Here is a 20,302-nt window from a genome sequence, read left to right as displayed (position 1 = left end):
TAAGTTTCAAAGAACAGATACCATTCAATTCCCATATACTAATTTGAAGAGAAAAGGCAAATCCAAAAGTAGGAATAAAATTCCCAAAAGTAAAGCTTATTTTATTGTGTTAGCATTAACAACTAACAAGGCTTAAGCATCTCCTCCCCATTGGTCAAAAGAATTTTCCAATATTGGAGAAAGTGTGATCAAACAACAGTCTCTCAATTCAGATTTGGTGCATATTCCTTTACTTGTTCTTCTTTTTCAAATGTGTGAATGAAAGAGAGAGAGAGAGAGAGAGTATGCCAAAGCATAACTAGTGACTGTTCCTGAAAATGAAGCCCAAATTCATAGTTTGGTGAGGTTGAACAACAGTAAAAGAAAATTGACAAGAGTGTCATGGGTTGTTGTTGCTGTTCTGTGTTCAATGTCACTGAGACCTGAGATTTGAAAATGAGTGAAGCCTACTCTCAGGTTTATTATTTGAATGGCTGCCAAACTTGTTGGCAGCATAGTGTTCTGATACAGGATAGCTTCTTCCACCAGAAAAGCTCAAGGCTCCTCCATCCAACTTCAAACCTGATATGTTGGTTTTTTCGCGGATTTGATTTTCAAAACTGAACCGGTTTCTTGGCAGGCTTAAACCAGTAACTATACCCGGACATTGGGAATCAGTCAACCCAGTTCCAATGATTGCATTAGATACACTTCCTTGAATAAATGAACCCACATTCCCAGTATTTAGTCTAGTAAAACTTCTGTTTCTTTCTTCATGTAGCAGGCTTGAAGCCTTTCCTTCATGATTTGCTCCTTCCAAACTCTGGCCATTTCTGTTGCCAGTATCTATTGGCTGAACATAACTGCAAGAAGAAATTTCAAGTCTATGGCTATTTAAACATGGCTGCACAGATGGTACCATTGAAGACATTGAACAAGCTGCTTGATTGGAAAGATGGGATGTGGTACTAGACTCAACAGATAATAACCCAAAATGTCCTTTTTTCTTTGGAGGTGCTGTTATGGATTCCATTTCAAAATCATAATCAACTTGAAATTCCAGTGCTTGGTGGGAATTCTGATCATGCAACTTTTTTTCTTCCACGTAGCTCTCTAAAGCTCCCCCATTGCAATTTTCATATGTTGTAATTTGGTCACTATAGTTGGCATGACAAGATTGAATATCGGACTTAACATGCAAGGTCAAGCTTTCTTTTCTACCCTTGTCTGTTGATGATATTCTGTGTCTGGAGGACTCAGCATAATCGTCTAAATCTTCAAGTGTTTCATAACAATTATCAAAACTTGATTCCCCCTCACTTTCAATGGACCTCTCTGAAGACCTGTTATTGCTGTTTTCATCTCTCAGGCGAGGTTTGAAGTAGCTTTTATCCTTCGCCAGTATGTTTTCTCTGAGATTGCTCTGATGCTGCAATTTTGTACCTGGAAACTTGTTATGATGGTTCAAGTGAAAATTCTCCTTTAAGTTGTTTTCACCTTGAACTAAGATAGTTTCTTTGACACTCTTTTTGGGACAAACCTGGATGTTCTCCTGAAAGCTGTTTTCATTATGTAAACCAATTTTCTCCTCAGAGATTTCTTCATGTGCCAACAATTTTTGCATTTCCTCTTTCATCCATGTAAACAAATTTTCTCTTGTCACCTTAAGATCCTCCAATAAGGACTCCATTAAGAGCTTGAGATCATCTAAAGCAAAAAGCTCATCAGCAGTAGTTTCAGTACTCTTTTCTCCACTGTCATTACTAGTTAAAGAACTATCCTTTTTACTCCTTTCAGTATGTCCTTTCTTTTCCCCCTCCAATTTTGGCTGAATCCCAATACAAAGACCAATCCCACCATCCTGCTGGACTCTACCTTTTCTGATTGATTCATCCTTTTTATGCGAAATCAAACTCGAAACCAGTTTAATCTTCTTTGGTGTTGGCTCTTGACTTTGACTTGAATTATACTCATTACAAGGAGAGTCAAATTCATTCTCTCTTTTCTTAAACTCCCACTGATTCTTGAGTTTCCTCCCATTTCCCATGTTGAAACTAGGGAGTAAGGACCACAAATGAAACTGGATTTCAGCCCCTTGGAGAATCAAAACACAGATTATTGGAGCCCTTTAACTAAGCATGAATTCAGTTCAAGACCAAGTTAAGTCCAATTCCTAAAATTTAAACTTCTGCAATGACACTAACTTGGCCAATCTGGTATCTTCATCTGCGCTTTCTTTCTTTTTCTCTCCCACCTTATTACATGACACACAAGAAACAAAATCAATATGAGGCAATAGAATAGAGAAGTAATCAAGAAGATTTCAAAGAAGTAATTATTACTTGGAACTGAAAACAGTTAAAAAAGAGACAATTAGAGAGATTGGTACCACAGGTAGTTAGAGAGAATATCATTACAGACATAAAATATTATCAAATATAAAAAATATGGGACATTTGAACTTAATAAAGCAAATCAGAATCTAGTAATGTATTCGATTCTGGCCCTGTAAACTGTAGAGAATAATATGTTTCAAACCAGTCTTGACAAGAGAGGCCCACGATGAGAACAATCTACTACAGTCTCTGCACAACCCTCAAATCCATTTAACAAGACAAAAATATGGAAACGAACAACAAAAAGTAACATAACATCAGAACCACGGAAAAGAGTCTCAAGCAAATATAGCAAATATCAACACACAATACATCAAAAAGAAGAGTAAAAATCAAAACTCTAAAAAAAACCCAGAAACACAATCAATAGAGCCAGCAAAAGGGTACCAAAAAATTGAAGAAAAACACTAACTTTAAATGAAAATATTTAGCAAAATACAATATCAAGCTAATGGGTTTTCATCTGTTTATCCTCACCATATATCAGTGGTTTAAAAATTTGGACTTGGGCCCAAGAAATTCTTCCGGTTAATAATCATCCATGGAGCTCTCAAGAGCAATTTCTGGTTTATTTATATATCCCAAGTTTGAAACTTTGGGTTCCCCATGAGGGAAAACAATATTGGCTTATTTATTTTGTGTATGGTTATTGATATTTCATTTGTGGACACTCTCTGTGTTCTTGTATTCGGTGGTTCAGTAGTTGGGTGGGAAGTGGCAGAGAAAAGTTATGGATGATTCTCTCTTTCCAATAAGTTGGTCTGCAATTGGTGGATGAAAGGATAATTACAGAACTCAACCACTTTCCTTTTTTATTATTTTTATTTTTTTCTTCTTTTTTTAGTTTTAATATTAAAAAAAAAATCAGACTTATTAATCATCAGTCAGCACATTATAATAATAATGATGTAAATAATATGATCAAACCATTTCTTTTAGTTACTATTGTTAAAAAGTTTGCTTGCATATTTAAATTACTCACTATTTGCATTATTTTAGTAACTCAATTCTTTATCAATTACTAAATTAGCTTAATTACATGACCTGTCATGCAAAAAAAAGATTGATACAAAATTGACTTAACATTCTCAATGACATTGTACTTAAAATAAATTTTAAAAAGAGAGAGATAATTATGTTGTGATAGACTTCAATATTCGAAACAAAATAGATGGCAGCTGTTGCTAACTTGGTATTGGCTGTTTCGAAAATCTGAAATTGAAGGGTGGGGACCTTGGAAATTTTGGAAATGGAGAAATAAAAGTTTGGCTGAAAATAGTCTCATTTTTGGAAAGGAAATTTTAGACATAGAATTTTTTAAGTAAATTCTTACCATTAAAAGAGATGGCAAACACTATCAACTGACATCCCATGCAAAATATACTGCTTCTATTTGTGGAATGTTATATCCAATTTAACATAAAAGTAAAAAGTAAAAAGTAAAAAATAAAATCTGAGTTTTTACTAAGTGGAGTCCCAACTAAAGATTGATGTGTGTTTTATGTTAAAACATTTGGTCATACTTAATAAATTATTCAAAATAATTTACTAATGTTCTGACAATCAAAATAATTTAAATATATATTATACACATTTGACTTTCTATTTCTAAGTATATTAAATACTATTGTCATTTAAACACTCGGAGTATGTAATAATCATAGCATGGAAATTAATTCAAAAAATATTTATAAAAAAAAACTCTAAATATTACTATTTTTTTATGCTCAATAAAATGAATATATTTTTTCAGAAGAAGTAATATTAAACTCATGTGAGTATGTAGCATTTACATTCTTCTTCTTTATAAACTTGTGCGACACACGTAATTAAAAAAAAATCATAATGTTTTCATATGCAATTAAAGTAAATCTAATGCAAGATTCACAAGTACATTCAAGCATTACTTTACATTATTTCTGACAATCATGTTACCATTTTTAACTTTATCGTTAATTAAAAAACTTTAAACTCCGAAAAAAAACCTCGAAAAAATCAACAAAGTATAGAAATTTAAAATTGATATTTTATTTATTTAAAACGAAAAATTATAATAGGATGATATTTTCTTTAATAGCAAATTATAGGATGATTGATAGTATAATCACCAATTACGGTCTTATAGTACAGAGAAAATAACTTATCAAATTAAAGTTAATAACTTTTTTGTTGGCTTAAAATATTTTTTAAATTAAATAATTAAAATTTGATAAATAAACTTTTTAAATTTAGTTTCAATTAATTTTTTTTAATACTTTATTATATTAAATTCACTCGTATTTTTCTAAAAATATATTTAATTATAAAATTAAAATGCACGATATCTTTTTATATATAAAAATTATGTTTCTAACGAATTCTTAATTTAACAATTTTTTATATTTTTTGTTTACGATGTTTTTTGTTAACAAAAAATAAGAGCAATTAAGTATTTATAATTAAAATAGGAAAAAAATAAGAAAATAGATTTTTTACATGGTTCGATAGTTAAATTTACCTAGTCCACGAATCACTTTTATCAAGATAGTCTGTGTTAAAGCTTGGAAGCAATTCCATAGAGTTTTGGTGTATAAGAATTGAGTGTGCCCTATACAAATTAACAATCTCAATATTTATAGATTGAGTTTGTGACAGTCAGTATCCTATGATCCGTAAGGAGAAAGACGGGGTAAAAAAGCTGTGCAATCCCACATCGCCTGGGGAAGGTCAAGTGTGATGATTTTAAGACTGTGTAGGTATGGCTACATAGTTGAATATGACTTAAATGGATTGATGTGTACTACCTATATCAACAAGATGCATCTTCTTTTCGGTAGACCATCACTTGAGAACTCCAAAGTTAAGCGTGCTTGACCTGGAGTAGTCTCATGATGGGTGACATCTTGGGAAGTTTTCCCAAGAAGCGTGCAAGTGAGGACAAAGCACGCTGGAAAGACGGGTGACATCCTGGGAAGTTTTCCTAGGAAGCGTGCGAATGAGGACAAAGCACGCTGGAAATACGGGTGACATCCTGGGAAGTTTTCCCAGGAAGCGTGCGAGTGAGGACAAAGCATCGTGTTGGTTTGTAGGGTCAGTCGTCATTCCAGGAAGCAGTCATAGTGACATGAGACATTACAGAGTTCAAATATTCCTTCCCAGAATTTTAGGGAAGTTACAACAACATTACATTTTGAATTTGAAATATAAAGAATTCATTAGGAACCGAGTTGACTAAACAAACACATAATCAAATCCATGAATACAGGTTATAATTATTTAAGTGTAATAACATGGTATCTCACGAACATACCCTTCCGAGCCTACACCATGATTCGAGCTGACACCTCCAACATCGTTCGAGTCATCAACTTCCGATCTTTCAAGGTCCACCTCTAGTCACACTCCAAACCTTTCGAGTTAACTCCCCATTTCGAGCCAGATGGTGGCGTGGCACCAATATTGACAACATGTTCACATTTGATAATATATATATATATGTGTGTGTGTGAGTAATGATACGGGCACAAAAAATATACATTCAAACATTACATACAGTGATGAGACAGTTTAGCCTAGCCAATCACATTTATTAAAATGGGACCCACTGTTTTAAAATGCAGTGACATATCATTATGTATAATGTTTATGTGCATATTTTGGGTGCACATATCATTAATTTATATATATATACATATTTATTCTTAATTCAATTATCTCTTCGAGCCTACACTTCGAGATAATATAATTCGTCTTGAAATTTGGGGTATAACATTTATTTAAACTATAAACAATGCTTTAGTTTTTTTAAATATGTTTATATCATTCTTTTATAATATATTACATTATTTACTTATTTAATAATTATATGATTATTAAAAATAATAATAATAATAAATTAATACAATTTTTAAAAATAAAATAAATAAATGTGTATTATATTTACACCCTAAAATTTGATTAGTATGCTTTATTTTGATTAAAAATTAACATATATTCAATTTGTGCTTACTTTTTTTTTTTAATTTTTTAATTTTTCATATTCTAAAAAATACATATAAATAATATATATTTTAAATAAAAAATTAAAATGAAAAATATATATAAATTTGTTTAAATAAGAGTTATGAGAAAAATATAAAATAAATTTAAAAAGAAATTAAAGAATGTCAAAAAAAAATATTGAAAAAAAAAATGTTAGATATAATTTTAAAAATTAATTTTTTTTATTTAATAGGGTGCAAGAAAAATAACAATTTCATTTCCCTCAATACCAAAGCAGAGATTTTTTCTTTTCTTTTCCTCTAATGTCAGTAGGGGTATCCGCGTCATTTCACCTGGATCTGACAGAAGGAGAAACGACATCGTTTCAAATGGTGGGACTTATCTTCAGTCAGAACAGCACGCAGAACCGGTGAACGAGCCAAAATGGGTTTAGCATCGGCGCTTAACACTCCTCTCGCGGGCCTCCATGGCGCCTCTCTTCCTGGCGGCGACCGCTTCCTATCGAACCAGCTCCGCCGCATTACGCTGCAACATCTGACTATACGGCCTAATCCTCACCCTCGGTCCATATCCACACTCACTCTCGCTCGCCGTCGAAACCATAGTAATCCCACGCCAACCACATCTTCTTCTCTAGCGAAAAAGAACAACAAGAAGGTCTTTTACTCTATCCGAATATTCAAATTTCAATTTGTTTTTTTTTTTAATTTTTAAAAAATATATTTTGATAGCAGAAAAAGTTGGGTAGAAATGTTGATGAGGATGAGATAGATGAAGATGCCATTGAAGCACTCTTTGCTCAGCTAGAAGAAGACCTCAAGAAGGCGGACCTTTCTTTGTTTGATGGCGAAGACGACGACGAGGAGATTAGTGAAGAGGACCTTGCTAAGCTTGACGAAGAACTTGCTCGGGTGTTTGATATGACAGATGACGATTTGGATGTTGATGGCGAGGACGAGGACGAGGCCGAAGACGAAGACGAAGACGAAGACGAAGATGAGGACGAAGAAGAAGAACCCGTGAAGCTTAGGAATTGGCAGCTTCGGAGATTGGCTTCCGCTTTAAAAATTGGCCGCCGGAAAACCAATGTACGTCTTTGATTTTGTTATTAAATACATGAATATTTGGCAGTGATGATAAGCTTTGATATATATATATATATATATATATATATTCACACACACATACAGTAGCTGTGAATTGGAATTTTATCTTCATTTTGGGTTTTGGGCAATGATGCCGAGTGAATAAATATTTATGGAACGTTGAAACTGAAATGCTTTTTCAAACGAGCTTAGTTGTTTAATTATCTTAGGAGATATCTTTTATCTGCAACATTTTCAATGTCAATTTTGAAATTAGTTCAAGTTAGCATTTTTCAACAATACTCGGAGCAATAAACAGTTACAGCTACTTCACTTCACTGCTAATTTTGGTGCTTTGTTCTTTCTATACCTAAGAATACTAGCTACTTGACCTACTATTCTTAGGTCCCTGGTGCAATTTAGTAATTCTCAATGTCTAGATGGGTTGTGAACATTATGCAGATCAAAAGTCTTGCGGCTGAACTTTGTCTAGACAGAGCTGTTGTTCTTGAAATGCTTCGTGAACCCCCTCCTAGTCTCTTGATGATGGCTGCTACTTTACCTGATGATGAGCCTTCAGGTCCGATAATAACATTGGCCGACACGAAGACCATAGAAGAAACTGTTGTGGAGGAAACTCCCAAACCGGACACCTCTGCGAAAGTGCCTATTCATGTCAAGCAGCAAAGATTGTCTTCTCAAAAGAGAATAAAGAAAGTGGACATTCAAACTCTCGAAAATGTTTACAGGAGATCAAAACGACCGACTGTAAGTGAAGTTCCTTTTTTCCATACTGATTTTATAAAGTTATGATAAATCACAGGCAGCGTATACTGTTGATTATCTAGTTGAACTAGATAATATGGTGAGTAACCATGCGTTGCATTTGTCTCAAAGTTAGAGTTGGATGAGTTACTGCATTTCTGATAGCTAAGCTAAAAAATCATCTAGAAGTGAGATATGTTTTCCTTATGTGTATTGATAAACTATGCAGAATACGATGATTGACAGCATTGTGCATGTGACAAACCTGCCCCGTAAAAGAATTGTGAAATGGTTTGAGGAGAAGCGAGCTGAAGAAGGGGTTCCCGGCGAGAGAGTTCCATACCAACGCTCTGCTCCTGATACAATTCAGTAGTAAAGCTATATACATAAGCCTTTAATCGTATGTTTCACCTGTAATGACATCAAAAAGTGGAATTTTTTTCTTTATTTGTTTGTTATTCAGGTCATAGAGATTTGCAATAGTATATGATGGTTTTCTATAGCTCATCCCTATCCAAAATATTACTCTAGTTTTAGTTTTTTGGAGTCTATTCTTCTTATTAATCACTTGTCTAGGAAAATAATTTTTCTTGTAAAGTTGGGAGTATTTCTTTTTAAAAAAATATAGAACGTGAATCACTCAACACTTTATTAGTTAGAAAACTCTTTTGAAGACACCAACACTTCATTTTTCATTAAACAAAAACACACCATTTTTCATACCATTTGTGTTTGGAAATTCATTTTCTTTCTATGTTTACCTGTACTTGACTCACTGCATGTGAGTATGTAATAGTGTGTTGAAAGTCTTAAAGTATATTTTGAGACCATACAGGAAATTTATGCACTTTGGGCCTTACTAGAATTACTCAATTTAATGATTCAGCTTTAGACATCTAGAAGTAGATTGTAACTGATCGTGAAAATAGTGGATTTATGAGATTATGAATCAAAGATTTCACAATTGAAATATTTTCACGAGCTTTTTGATATTTTCATAATATTTGGTTCATCGACATTGAGTGTATTTGTATGTTACAAGAATCGAAGAGGGTTGGTCTTGAAATTATTGGCTCTTTAGATACATATTTTGAGTCTAAATTGTTTGATATGCCTTGGATGAGTATGGTGATCAGATAGCAATTCCGGATTCACACCATGATCTGCCTTCAACTTTGACTCATAAACAAGTGCAATTTGTGTTGCTAGTTTTATGGGACTTGAGATTTTAAAACTTGTGGAACTATTTGTATAAGGGTTTATTATGATAAAATTTTCAATAAAATTAAGTTGTCTATTTAGCTAGATTCATGTAATTGTTAAAATCAATTGATAATAAAATATATAATAGCTCTTACTATTATTGTTAAAAAGAGATATATTGTTTAATATTTCAATTTTATTCTTCACTCTCAAATGCATATAATTTTTTTTTTTGCAGCACAAATGCAATATAAATATTAAACTTCATAAGACTACAGTCAAAGAATACTTTTTTTCCCAAAGGAAAAAGAATCTTCTTTTACAAAAACTCAGGGATAAAAATTAAAGGTCAGAAAATCTTCTTTTACAAAAGCAAACTAATAATTAAAGCAAATATTGCTCAATTATGCTGATTAACAAGAGATTTGAAAAAAAGATTTGAAACACAACAATAATTGTGAAAAAAGAAAAGGTTAAAATAATGAATAATTGGTGGCAAAATCCTTGTCTTTTCTTACACTTAAAACCTCATTATTATTTGTTTTTGGTGAGGCTGGGCAAAAGTTTTAGCAAACCGTCAAAATCAAATCGAAAAAATTTGATAAAAAATGGAACTTGAATAACTCGACAAAAATTCAAACCATTCAAATATTATATTGGGCTGTTTGGGAATTATACAAACCTGCTTAATATAACTCGAAGAAATCGATTAAGAGTTTTTTTTAAAATTTTTTTACATACATATATTATGTACTAAGTAGAAGCAACGTGCAATGCATATTTGTTTAGTTTTAAAATTGTAAACATTGTCTATAATTTTAATAAAAACGGGTTCACTGTTTAAAAAAAAACATATGTATATATAATAGAATGAATTATAGTTATATAGTATATATAAATATTTATATCAGTAATCTCTACATATATGACATCTAAACATAACATTAATATAGATATATATTTATATGACTACATGAGATATATATAAATTACAATAATATTTTAAAAGAAATTAATATTAATATTAATAGAAATAAAATAAGAATAAAAAAAGTCATAGTCTAGACAATAGTATACATGCATTAACTATTTTTAGTTTCTAATGTATCTCGCAATGTCTTTAGGTAAATTTGATGAAGAAAAATAGCTTCAATCACTTGATAAAAAACAAGCTATCATATAAATTTATAAGATAAAAAAAATTATGTATGACTTTATTTTTTAAAAAATAAATATGATTTAATTATTTAAATTATCATAACATATCTTATAAATATCCTATTTTAATTAATTAATTAATTAACTTTTGTTTAAGTTTATGTTTGTTTTAATTTTTGAATTTGGCAATGATAACAAGACATTATGTATTATATGTTTAATATAATATTAATATTATAAGTGGATTTTAAATTTATGTTTGTCGCTAGTTAGTAGTAGTTTATATTATATTATATATTAAATATGATATTATTATAATACGTGAATTTTAAGTTTAATTAAATTTTAATTAAGTTATAAAATGTATGGTTTTATTATTTTTAAATAATTATTATTCTAAAATATCTAAAAAATATATCTTATTTTAATTTGTTTAATTATTTATTTATTTAATTTTATCTAAGTTTAAGTCATATTTACATTTTACCGTTAAAAATAATAATATTCTGTTAAATATAAGAATATTCTATTAAAGTTAATGGAAAAAAAACTGTTAAAACTAATAATTTCTGTTATCTACACACTTTTTATATAGAAGATATATTATTACATATATAATATGTAATATTAAATATTGTTTTTAAATTTTTAACAATAAATTTAGAATAATGTTTTAAAGTTTCAATTTATAATAATATGTCAAAGTTTGGAAGATATATACTATACTTTTAGTTTATTGGATCTAATTATTTAAACATTTTTTTATAAAAAAACCTTAATATTGGTTTAAGCAGGTTTACCCGACCAAACAGCCTAAAACATTGGACAGGTTAAACTTTTTTTTTCTTAATTGGACGGGTTAGAGTTGGATTTTTGCAACCCAAAGTTTACATTGGGTTGATTAAAATATGTTATAACCTGACTAAACCGACCAATAAACCTGTAATGCCCTAAACTCTAAGGACCGTTACAGTGGGCATTTTAAATAGTGCTAAACTCGCGAATCGAGTCATTTTGCCATAATTGTATAACTAAGTATGATTAGTAGTTTAGGGTTAAAAATTTTGGTTAAAATATAACGTTTCACTAAAACGTTTATTATATACATTGGGATCCAAAAAATATAATTTAAAGGTTAATTACAACAAAATATTTACAACTAGCCGACCTAAGCGGCAAAATAGGGTTTAACCCTAGTTCCTCTTTCAACCCTTGACCGTGGCGGTCGAGCATCCGCATATGTACACATCGTCACCTAAGCTCTCCAACTCAAGGATGATCCAACTTTCTTTTGCCCTTTCCTGCACCACATAACACCCGTGAGCTGAAGCTCAGCAAGAAAACTTAATATGCTCATGAACAGTAATAACATGTTATCAAATCATAACAGGCATGCCTAGCAATAATAGCCCTATTCATGCATGCACAGAAGTCAAAATAATGATAGTTGTGGGCCCTACCCTCCTGTATGGATGACTATCAAGTCAATCCTAAACAGATGAGTGATTAACACTTGAGGTTCCGATAACCATGTTGGGGCGTGTAGCCCTAATCAAATGAATGATTTAACACTTGAGGTTCCGATAACCATGTTGGGGCGTGTAGCCCTAATTAGATGAGTGACTGAAGAGTAAGTCACTAACATGGGTTTCGCACCCTCAGATGAGTGACTGATGAGCAAGTCACTGACTTAAACCAGATAAGTGACTGATGAGTGAGTCACTATGTGGGCTCAGCACCCATAGCCATGTGATGATGCAGTAACCTGGGCCTTCTGGCCCTGGCTCTAAGTGACTAGCCATAGGCTAGACAAGCGCTTTTAGTTTTCATCGAACTTGAGGTCGGTCTGGCATTAATGCTCATGATGAGTCATTCAATGCTAATGTCGATTACATCTAATCTTGTCGGCTTGTGTTAAACACGCTAAAACCATTCTTGACTATGAGTCAATACCATACGACCAATGTTCAGTACTACTGCCGAACTTGACTAATGAATCACAGCTTCACATGTAATACTGACACCATTGCCGATTCTGACTAATGAGTCAGTACCACACACAAGTAAGCAATGCCACCAAGCATCTATCATATGTCAAATATCCAAATGTAGGGCATTCAGCATGCTTACTTAACAGTTACTAGCATAATTATGATCATACACAAATGCAGAGATTCAAGCTCTGATCAAACTCATATTGAATATTCATGGCATGCCCTAATCACATGTTCTTCATGCATCACATACTGGGGGTAGTTTTCTTACCTCTGGTTCGAGCGAGAAATAACAATTTAACGACCCTTGAGAACGATCGATCATTTAATCCCTTAGCGGTCATAAAGTCATAACCAGATATGGAACTCCAATTAATGAAATCAACAATAAAAGGTTCCCAGACCAAGACCTAGCCTCCGGGACATTAAATCCCACTAAACCAGGTAGTAGGAACGATCCCGAGGCCTAAGGTTTGGATTCCCACAATGAAAACACATTTCTGGCTGAAAATGCCACTAAGGGCCGCGGTCGGCCTTCCCTCATGCTGCAGCCCGCCTCCCCAAATAGGGGCGCTCACACTCCAGCCACCAACACGCACCGCAGCCCTACATCCCCATGCCGCAGCCCAATGGCCTTTTAGCACCATCCTGCCTCTTCATCAAGCTTGGGCCGCGACGCTCTAGAATAGAGTCGCAGCCCCACCTGAAACCCAACCAAAAACCCTTGTTTATCCTCTTCGAACTCAATTCAAAAACCTACTATAACACTTCCAATTCCACAAAGCAAAGTTCCCAACTATTACCACAACTTGTCCATCATATAACCAACAAAACCTTAGCTTTAAACCATTCAAAACCTCATCAAATTCCCATTCCTATGACCAAAACTCCAACCTCAAAACTAACACCAAAAACAGAGCAAAGAACCAGAAAATTGAACCAAAACCTTACCTTAAACTCGAATTGAATCCTCTTCAATGGCTGAACACAAGTCTAAACCCTTAGCCTCAATTCCCAAGCTTGAACCCTCAATTTGAGCTTCAAAATTTCGAAGGGAAGGAGAATGAGATAATTGGGGAGGGAGAGAAAGGAAACGCTATGTTTTTTTAAGCTTCTACGGCCTTCTAACTCAGCATATATCCCTTGGTTAAATGACCAAAATGCCCTCAAGCCTATCTTCTTTCCTTAACAGCCCCAAGGGTAAAACCGTCCTTTCCCGCTTATCTCGTTAATCATAATTAACACCCTCCAATTCTCGTTATTACCAATATTCTCAAATGCTAATAAATCATATCTCATTACCCTTTTATTCCCAGTAATGAACTAATCCTCAAATTACCCCGAAACTCATCCCGAGTCCCGAAATTAACCCCGTTATGACCAGACCGATAACTTGCATGCAAAGATCGCCTCATGTCAAATGGCTTGAACAAATCCACATATAATGTGGTATTACTCATAATCCACCAACATGCATAAAAATACACAATTACGCCCTCAACGAGCCATATTACCAAAATGCTCTTATAATAAAAAATGGACTCATATGCATGCATTTATCATCATATTATAATATAATTTACATTAATATGCATATAATCATTTAATGACATAATAAATCAATTATGGCCCTCCCGACCTCCTAATCAAGGTCCTAAACCTTATTAGGAAATTTGGGGCATTACAAAACCCCCATAGATTTTGGTGGTAAAACCTCTCAAACTCTCGTTTTGTTAGCAAATCTATTGTTCCATTAATTCAATTATGTTATCTGCCAGCAAGTAGCCACGTGGCCATCTAAAACCAATGTCACTGTCTTTCATTCATCAAAGTCATGATTTATAATATTAAAACTAATTTTTAAAAATTTTAAATCTTTAAATCATTAAAACATAATTAAAAATAAAAATATAATCTATTAATAATAATATATATTTAAATAAAATTAATCTTAATTTAGATTTATTAATTTAACAAAAATAAAACTAAAAAACCCTAATTATAACCCGTAACCCCTTTCTTCTTCTATCATCATCAATCTTATTCTTATGTTTGACCTCCTACAAATTCGCCCCTACAAATTCACCCAACACCAACCGCCCTTACTCCTGGCCCAACGCTGACAGCCCTTGTTCGCCCAATACCAATCACCCCTGCTCCTCACCCAACGTCGACTGCCCCTACTCCTCGCCCAACATCAGTCTGCCCAGATCTCTCCCACGACGCCAACCACGAAGCCCTAAACCTTGATGCACCCTTTCTCCCCTGACCCAGATTCCTTGGCCTCGTCCCTAGATCCCTTGCCCAGCCACGAAGCCCCAAACCATGGTGCACCCCCTCTCCCAAACCCAAATTTTGTGGCCCCGATACCCCAGATCCCTCGCCTACCCAACTCGTCGCCCTGACCACACCACCTCAGCCACATAACCTATAAGAAGAAGAATGAGAAAAAAAAAATTAGGGTTTTCTTTTAAGTTTCAATTTTTTTCAGCTTATAATTTTAAAGTGTTGGATGTATTTTAAAATTATTTTTTAGTTTTAAGTAATCTATTTTAAATTAAAAAGATTATTTTATTATTTTTAATTAATTTAAATATCTTTATTCATTTTTTTAATTTAAAATAATTAAAAATTTATGGTAGACATTAATATTAGATGGCCATGTGGCTACTTTCTGGCAGATAACGAAATTGAATTAACGGAATAATGAATTTGCTAAGAGAACGGGAGTTTGTGAGGTTTTACCATAAAAATAAAGAATGAAGGTTTATGTAACACCCTGGTTACCCCAGAATAGTTACGGTGAACAGTGAACCGGAAATTTGACTCGCTACCCGAGTCCTTTGGTTAAAAACGTGATTTAAGTGCTATTATCAGGTTAAGGTGAAAAACCAGTAAAAAGGAAATGGTACATTTCATTAAGTAAATAAACTGCTCATGAGCCTTTCAAAATGTTTACAAGTAGTTCGTAATACAAAAGAGTCGCTATTGTTTCAATTTTACAGTCCCCGCCGGCCTAAGCGGCAAAAATAGGGTAAACCCCTAGTCCCTCTGAGAACTCCTTGACCGTGGCAGTCAAGCGGCCCTGTATGTACACAACATCGCCCAAGCTCTCCACTCAGGGTTGGTTAAGCTTCTTCTTTCCTTTACCTGCACCACATAGCACCCATGAGCCAAGGCCCAGCAAGAAAACACAATAAAGCATGATATAATATCAACAATGGTCATAATAACCATTCAGGACTATCAGTCCAACAAATAGGTGACAATAGCCAAAAGTCGCAATAATGAGCATCGCTCCCTCTAGCCATGTGACGATAGGGTCACCAGGGCTTAACTGATAAGAGATTCTTTCATAAGGTTGTTCAGGACAGGTGCATGGTGATTGGTCACCAACATAACCCTCCTCACGACTCTAGAGTCGAAACTATGGACAACGTCCCCTAGCCATGTGACAAACGGTCACCGGGGTCATATACCTTGGCTATAGTCATCTGGTCGTAGACCAGGCAAGCGCTTCTAAGTTCTTCGACCTTAGGGTCGGTCCCACATTAATGCCATAAAGCCATTCAATGCGTGATCATCGACTTTAGAGTCGGTCTCTGACTAGTCAGTGTCTCAAACAGGTAATCAACGTTCACTAGCATTTAATATGCAATCCATGTCCACATAAATCAACCAACATGCCTCAATATCAAACCATGCATGTCATATACCTATACAGGGTGCAACTGTATTCATACACTGTTTTCTTACCTCTGGTTCGAGTGAGAATTATTATATGAACGACCCCTGAGAACGATCAACCTTTAAATTCCTTGACGGTCACCTGGTCATAACCAAATTATAGGATTCATTAATAAAAATGATAATTGAGGGTTCCCAAACCAAATCCCAGCCCCCGAGACATCAAACACTACCCAACCGGGCACTAGGTCCAACCCTGAGGCCTAAGGTTTGAATCCCTAAGTTAAAAACCACATTTTGGCAAAATTGGCCTTAAGGGTCGCGACCCTCCCCTGCTACGCCGCGGCGCGCCCTCAAATAGAGAGGGCTCCCTGCCTACCAAACGCCAAGGGCCGCGGCGCCCAGCCCAGTTCAGCAACATGCCCACGCACGAACCAGTTTTTCCCCTGTGCGATTTCCTCTCCAACTAGTCCTACAAACCTTCATAAAACCTCTTCCTAACATACAATTAAACCCTCAAATAACACCCTTAGCTCACTCTCATCAAACCCCAATCAAACTAACACTAAAACCCCCTTTGATTCTCACTTCCCACATCAAAAACATAAACTGGAAACTAAAAGTAAAACAGAGCACCAGCTGTGATAAATGGCCAAAACTCACCTTGAAACTAGCTTTAAACCTCCCACACAAGCTAAAACAAGTGCTCCAACCCAGCCTTTCAATTTCCCTTGGTTGAATCTCCACCAAGAACTCAAAACCCTCAAAGGAGAAGTGAAGAAGATGATGTACGGGAAAGGAAGAAGCAAATCCCTGTTTTTGTTCTGTTTATTCTACCACCTTCTACAGTCACATAAGTCTTATATATCCACCCCTAAAATGACCAAATTGCCCTTGTGTCATCTAAAGCCTTCCAAGCTACTCTAGGGGTAAAATTGGTACTTTTCGCTTAACTCGTTAATCATAATTAACGCTTCCCAATTCCCGCTAATCTCAATATACTCAAACACCACTAATTCATATCCCGTTACCCTAAAATCCCCGGTAACACTATAACCATTAATATCACCCCGAGACTCACCCCGAGCTCAAACCTGTTATGACCAGACCGATAAATCCCGCTCAATGATCGTCTCATATCGGAGTACTCGAACCAATCCACATTATAATGTGGTCTCACAATATATCATTAACACATAAACAAATATTCAATTGTACCCTCAACGGGCCAAATTACCAAAATACCCCTGTAAACAAATGTGGACTCACATGCATGCATTTAACATCATATTATAATATAATTCTCATAAACATGCATCAACACATTTAATGGCTTAATTAAACAGTTATGGCCCTCCCGGCCTACTAATCCAGCCATTAAACCATAATAGGGAATCCGGGGCATTACAGTTTAAGTATAAGAAAAGACAAATTATAAGGAATTTTGTCCTCAATTACTCTAAAATAATTTATAAAAAATAGTTATAAAGTACCACCATACAAAAAGAAACTTGCACAAACTTATAGGCGACAGATAAGAGCATCTCCAATGCAAACTACCCCAACCATTGCTTAAAATGTCTAAATCAACTAAAAAATATAGTTTTTTATTTTCTCTCTCATCCACATCACTTTTGGCAACATATTTCTTAAAAATACTCCAATGCAAGCTACCCTAAAAATTGCCAACCATGGTCCCCACATATTATTATTTAATATATCATTTTATAATTATAAATATTATCATACTAAATTTTTTAAATTCATATATTAATATAAATAAATAGTACATGATATTTAAATTAGACTAAATTTTAAAAAAACTTATAAAATGACATAATCGTAATTAATCAATCTAACATAATTAAAAAAAAAACTAATTAAAATGATTTCCAAATTTTGACCATATGTGTTCTACCAAGTCTGCTTGAAGATTGCGATGAATATTTCTATCACGAATTTCAGCATTTATTTGCAGCATTGTCGGGAAGTCGGAAATAGGTCCATGCAATACTTCAACTGTTGGGGTGTTTGTAGGGCCGTCATCATAATTAAAATCAACCAAACTCTCATATGCATCTCTTTCATCCTCGACAATAATATTGTGCAATATGATGCATGCATACATAATATCTTTGAGAACATCTCTTTGCCAAAAACGTGCTGGTCCTCGTACAATAGCAAAACGAGATTGAAGTACTACAAATGCTTGCTCAACATCTTTACGTACCGCTTCTTGGCATTGAGCAAATAATTATCTTTTCTCTCCTTGAGGTAGTGGGATAGTTTTAACAAATGTACCCACTCTGGATAGATACCATCTGCTAGATAGTACCCCTTGTTGTATTGTGTGCCATTTATTGTAAACTCAACTCTTGGAGCTTGCCCCTGTAAGATTTCAGTGAATAATGGGGATTGATTTAACACGTTCATATCATTATTGGATCCCGGAACACCAAAAAATGCATGCCATATCCAGAGATCTTGTGATGCAACTGCTTCGAGCATGATTGTTGGCCTGCCGTGATCACCTCGCGTGAATTGTCCTTTCCATGCAACTGGGCAATTTTTCCATTCCCAGTGCATACAATCAATGCTTCCCTACATGCCTGGAAAACCACGCACCTCCCCTATTTGAAGTAAGCGACGAATGTCCCCAGCATTGGGCCGTCTTAAATATTCGGTCCCAAAAATATCATTCACTCCTCGAACGAAATTGACTAGACATTCAATAGCGGTAGTTTCACCAGTTCGAACATACTCATCAACATAATCGGCAGGCGCTCCATATGCCAACATTCGCATAGCAACGATGCACTTCTGTAATGGCGAAAGCACCCTTCTACCGACTGCATCAAACCTCGTATGGAAATACTCTGAATGATTTTCTAAAGCTTGCACTATGCGTAGGAATACATGTCTACGCATTCTAAATCTTCTTTGAAATTGATATTTTGTATACACCGGTTCATCAGAAAAGTAGTCATCGAACAAACGTTGGTGTCCTTCTACATGACCCCTATCAATGTGGGCTCTCTTTCTTCCTTGTCTTGTCGAGCTACCCCCATCCATGAGCGCTTTGAAATATTGATCGTCAGTACACTCTGCAATTATGATATCCTCTAGACTCATATTGTCGTATGGATTCGGAGAATTTGGCGAATCCATTATTGAACTTAGAGTATATGATATCTGGGAATGAAAGATGAATGAAAGAGTAAAATGAAGGATTGAATGGAGAGTTGAGTAAAAGGAATATTGAAATTTGGTATTTATAGACATGGTAGCCGTTTAAATATAGTCGTTAAAATAGAGCCGTTAAAATATAGTCGTTAAAATATAGTCGTTGAAATGTAGCTGTTAAAATATAGCCGTTGAAATGTAGCAGTTGAAATATAGCTGTTAAAATATAGCCGTTAAAATATAGCCGTTGAAATGTAGCCGTTAAAATATAGCCGTTGAAATGTAGCCGTTAAAATATAGCCGTTGAAATATAGCCGTTGAAATGTAGCCGTTAAAATGTAGCCGTTAACATATAGCCGTTAAAATATAGCCGTTGAAATGTAGCCATTAAAATATAGCCGTTAAAATGTAGCCGTTGAAATATAGCCGTTAAAATATAGCCGTTGAAATATAGCCGTTAAAATATAGCAGTTAACATAAAGGATAATTGATTTAAATAATATAAAATACATAATAATGCGGTTGATAAAAATACATAGTAATTACAACTTCAGGATATTATTCTTAATATAAGTACACAAGTTTTCATGATCTTTATTTTGTTCACGAGTCATATGCGACGTGTCCATGATGAAATAATCCATGTATTTTGTCATCCTATTATCTTCTGCCTCTTTCTCCTTTATCGCCACCAATTTCTCCAATGCAGATGCTCTCCGTTCACTAATCTCTATAAATCTAGCATGTGTGTCTTTTTTTTTCTTCCCTTTTCTCTTTGCTGCCTTTTGGCCAGTAGGGCTGTAACGACCCAAATTTCCTAATAAGGTTTAGGACCTTGATTAGGAGGCCGGGAGGGCCATAATTGATTTAC

The 20,302-nt window shown here is 34.3% G+C and overlaps 2 protein-coding genes across 2 annotated transcripts; one reads left to right on the top strand and one right to left on the bottom strand.

Moving 5' to 3' along the window:
• Positions 1-3,161, bottom strand: LOC133778429 (uncharacterized). The gene is made up of 2 exons (XM_062218355.1): positions 2,853-3,161; positions 1-2,233 (listed from the first exon to the last, which is right to left on the bottom strand). Exon 2 carries the CDS (start codon positions 2,024-2,026, stop codon positions 413-415), a length of 1,614 nt encoding a protein of 537 aa, XP_062074339.1. The 5' UTR covers positions 2,027-2,233; positions 2,853-3,161; the 3' UTR covers positions 1-412.
• Positions 3,162-6,752: 3,591 nt separating this feature from the next.
• On the top strand, positions 6,753-8,713 carry LOC133778428 (protein OVEREXPRESSOR OF CATIONIC PEROXIDASE 3). Its single transcript, XM_062218354.1, has 4 exons — positions 6,753-7,013; positions 7,091-7,444; positions 7,904-8,209; positions 8,436-8,713. Exons 1-4 carry the CDS (start codon positions 6,780-6,782, stop codon positions 8,577-8,579), a joined length of 1,038 nt encoding a protein of 345 aa, XP_062074338.1. The 5' UTR covers positions 6,753-6,779; the 3' UTR covers positions 8,580-8,713.
• Positions 8,714-20,302: the final 11,589 nt, after the last annotated feature.

This window comes from Humulus lupulus, chromosome 5, assembly GCF_963169125.1.
Source record: "Humulus lupulus chromosome 5, drHumLupu1.1, whole genome shotgun sequence".
Classification (NCBI taxonomy): domain Eukaryota; kingdom Viridiplantae; phylum Streptophyta; class Magnoliopsida; order Rosales; family Cannabaceae; genus Humulus; species Humulus lupulus.
This window is presented reverse-complemented; position numbering and strand designations above follow the sequence as displayed.

Excerpts from the sequence above, each read along its gene's own strand:
- LOC133778429 (XM_062218355.1), bottom strand. The coding sequence starts at position 2,026 with ATGGGAAATGGGAGGAAACTCAAGAATCAGTGGGAGTTTAAGAAAAGA.
- LOC133778428 (XM_062218354.1), top strand. The coding sequence starts at position 6,780 with ATGGGTTTAGCATCGGCGCTTAACACTCCTCTCGCGGGCCTCCATGGC. Across the intron at positions 7,014-7,090 it reads CGAAAAAGAACAACAAGAAG|AAAAAGTTGGGTAGAAATGT; the intron begins GTCTTTTACTCT and ends TTTTGATAGCAG. Across the intron at positions 7,445-7,903 it reads TTGGCCGCCGGAAAACCAAT|ATCAAAAGTCTTGCGGCTGA; the intron begins GTACGTCTTTGA and ends AACATTATGCAG.